The sequence below is a fragment of the Neolamprologus brichardi genome, chromosome 14 (assembly GCF_056152115.1).
Source record: "Neolamprologus brichardi isolate AB-2024 chromosome 14, ASM5615211v1, whole genome shotgun sequence".
NCBI classification, from domain to species: Eukaryota; Metazoa; Chordata; class Actinopteri; order Cichliformes; family Cichlidae; genus Neolamprologus; species Neolamprologus brichardi.
In genome coordinates, this window is record NC_142117.1 from 41,831,432 (window position 1) to 41,833,703 (window position 2,272).

The window sequence follows — 2,272 nt, forward strand, 5'->3', positions numbered from 1 at the left end:
TATGTGGGATGCTCCACTCAGTACCTGGCTATGAACCGGGGGTCTTACCTGTGGCACCTCCCTCATCTCTGTGGTCCTGGTCCAGCGGACCAAGCAGCACTGCCCAAGACTCCCTGCACAGGCACATGTCAGGCCTGGTTGATGATGTGTGTGCATGCTCGGACACTCAGGTTTATCCTGGACTGCAGTGGGTAGTGCATTTCCCACAATCATGTTGTGTTATACGTTGCACTGCTTTCATTTCCACAATTTGGCACGTGCAATAGGTCAGGCCCCTGAAATTGTGTCATGTAGTTTGTGACAGACATGCACTCACAGTTGGGATGTTCCCACTGTCTTTATTTACATAACTGAAATAATTTTGTGGTTGGAAAAAAAAAGAAAAAGGTTTGAACAACAACATAAATTAAGTTCAACTATGTACATTGCGTTGTATCAACAGAAATCTAATCACTGAAATAATCATGTTTGTACAAAACAAAGGTTGGGGTGTCAGCATAAATAAAGTTCAACTATGTACAGTGGCTGTCTCAGTCCTTTTTCTGCTGCACCAGCTTTTCGAGGACGCCTATCAGCCTGTCCATCCTCTCGGCTCTCCGTTCCTCCATTTGCCGTTGCTGGGCCATGTCCTCCTTTATTAGGGCAATTAGCTTATCCTCCCCGTCCTTCCTCCTTTTCGCCACCCGTGCCTCAGGCGGCTCCTCATCCTCCTGCCCCTCCTGGTGTGAGAGTGGGTTGCCCACTGCTGCACTGGGCCCTGGTGCGTCCTCCTGGATTGAGGAGATTAGGACAGGTGGCCTGGTGGAGGGCCTCTGTCCTAGCACCTCATCCATGGCATCAAACCAGGGCCATGTTGCGGCAGTGGGCTTCCCACTTGCACCCTCACCCGTCGCTGGATACTTGCACTCCTGAGGGGAGGATACATCACAGGTGGCAGTTAGCAACAACAGCAACAGTGCAGGTTTACATAGGTGACTTTTCAGTGTTCCGTGTGGAGTTACATCTGTCACTACCACTGTACATACCTTGTATTTTCTTTTCAGGTTCTCCCATTTACGTTTGGCCTGCACAGGGGAGATTTTCCCCGCCAGGTCCATCTTTTCCACGATCTCCCTGACAAACGAAATATGAGAGCACATGTATATCAGGTCATTCCGTTTATGGCATCCACAGCAGGATGTACTGGCTTGGGACCACAGGGCAGACGGTTCACTGTCCCTTGTGCCTCAATACTTGTAGACCTCATACTGTTGCTGTACCTCCAATTCCCTGCGGCAGAGTGTTTCGCACCCGTGAACAGGTGCTCATTGTCACGGCGGAGTCGTATAAGGTCTGCCGTCTGCTCCTTGGTCCCTGTAATGCAGCGTGACATTGGATTTCATTCCCCACCATCATGCACTTCTGTTTTGGCATTTCTCCATTTGCCGTCAGTTCACCATTTACAGCTGTGTGGAACATACACACTGCAATGTCAGGCAATACTGTTTACTGCGGGACAGGGACAGCACTGAGTGGGGCAGAACATTTGCTTTATCAGGCCCATTCCTGTTTGCGGCACAGGCAGGTTCATATTAGTACAGTTGATTGCACTGTGGTGATACGTCTATTCATACTGCCCTCGGTCTAGTACAGGATTTACAGCTTTGCGGGTCTGTGCATTTACGGTTACGTGGGTCGGGCAGGTGTCACATGATTCACCTTGACATTTTCTATTAACCTCCCATTAACTTTTACATCTTGGCATTTGTTTCGCTCCTTCACACATATCTTACATTTGCGGGAGTTGCTGTCCTCCGCCGCCGTTTCAACCTCCTCCGCAGCTGCTGACATCATTACGCAATGGCCTGGCTGCCGCGCGCTATGCATTGTGGGATATATGGGACCACGAAGCGTGCACCAGACCACGCTTGATATTTGGGGAAATCGATGGTGCATTTGTAGTATGCATTTGGAGTACACTTCGAATTGGGACAGCCGTCGTCGCGTGGCGGTGACGTAATCGCACTTGAAATGCGTACTTCAAGCGTGCAGACCCTGAAATGGGACACAGCCCATGTCTTGCTTCACTCATGAGCAAACACTTCCTATCACACTTCTTCTAGTGACTAATTGGCTCAAGATAGCAAACTGTGCAAAACTGCGCCCCCTATGGGCCTGGAGAAATAACATACAAACAGTTCCAGTACAAATGTACTATTGCTGTGTGATTTGTTACTATTCTCACAGACAATGAAGACATGCTGCTCGGAAATGTTAGATACAGATAAAAATG

General features: G+C 49.0%; 1 protein-coding gene across 1 annotated transcript; it reads right to left on the reverse strand.

Moving 5' to 3' along the window:
* Positions 1–530: 530 nt before the first annotated feature.
* LOC148099799 (uncharacterized) lies at positions 531–1,830 on the reverse strand. Its single transcript, XM_087850532.1, has 4 exons — positions 1,773–1,830; positions 1,260–1,353; positions 1,026–1,113; positions 531–908 (listed from the first exon to the last, which is right to left on the reverse strand). Exons 1-4 carry the CDS (start codon positions 1,828–1,830, stop codon positions 531–533), a joined length of 618 nt encoding a protein of 205 aa, XP_087706658.1.
* Between the last annotated feature and the right edge of the window lie 442 nt (positions 1,831–2,272).

What these genes read in the sequence shown, in the direction of transcription:
- LOC148099799 (XM_087850532.1), bottom strand. Translation starts at nt 1,830, where the DNA reads ATGTCAGCAGCTGCGGAGGAGGTTGAAACGGCGGCGGAGGACAGCAAC. An exon ending in GGACAGCAACTCCCGCAAAT is followed by an intron (nt 1,354 to 1,772) that starts GTAAGATATGTG and finishes GCTGCATTACAG; the next exon opens with GGACCAAGGAGCAGACGGCA. An exon ending in ACCTGAAAAGAAAATACAAG is followed by an intron (nt 909 to 1,025) that starts GTATGTACAGTG and finishes TCCTCCCCTCAG; the next exon opens with GAGTGCAAGTATCCAGCGAC.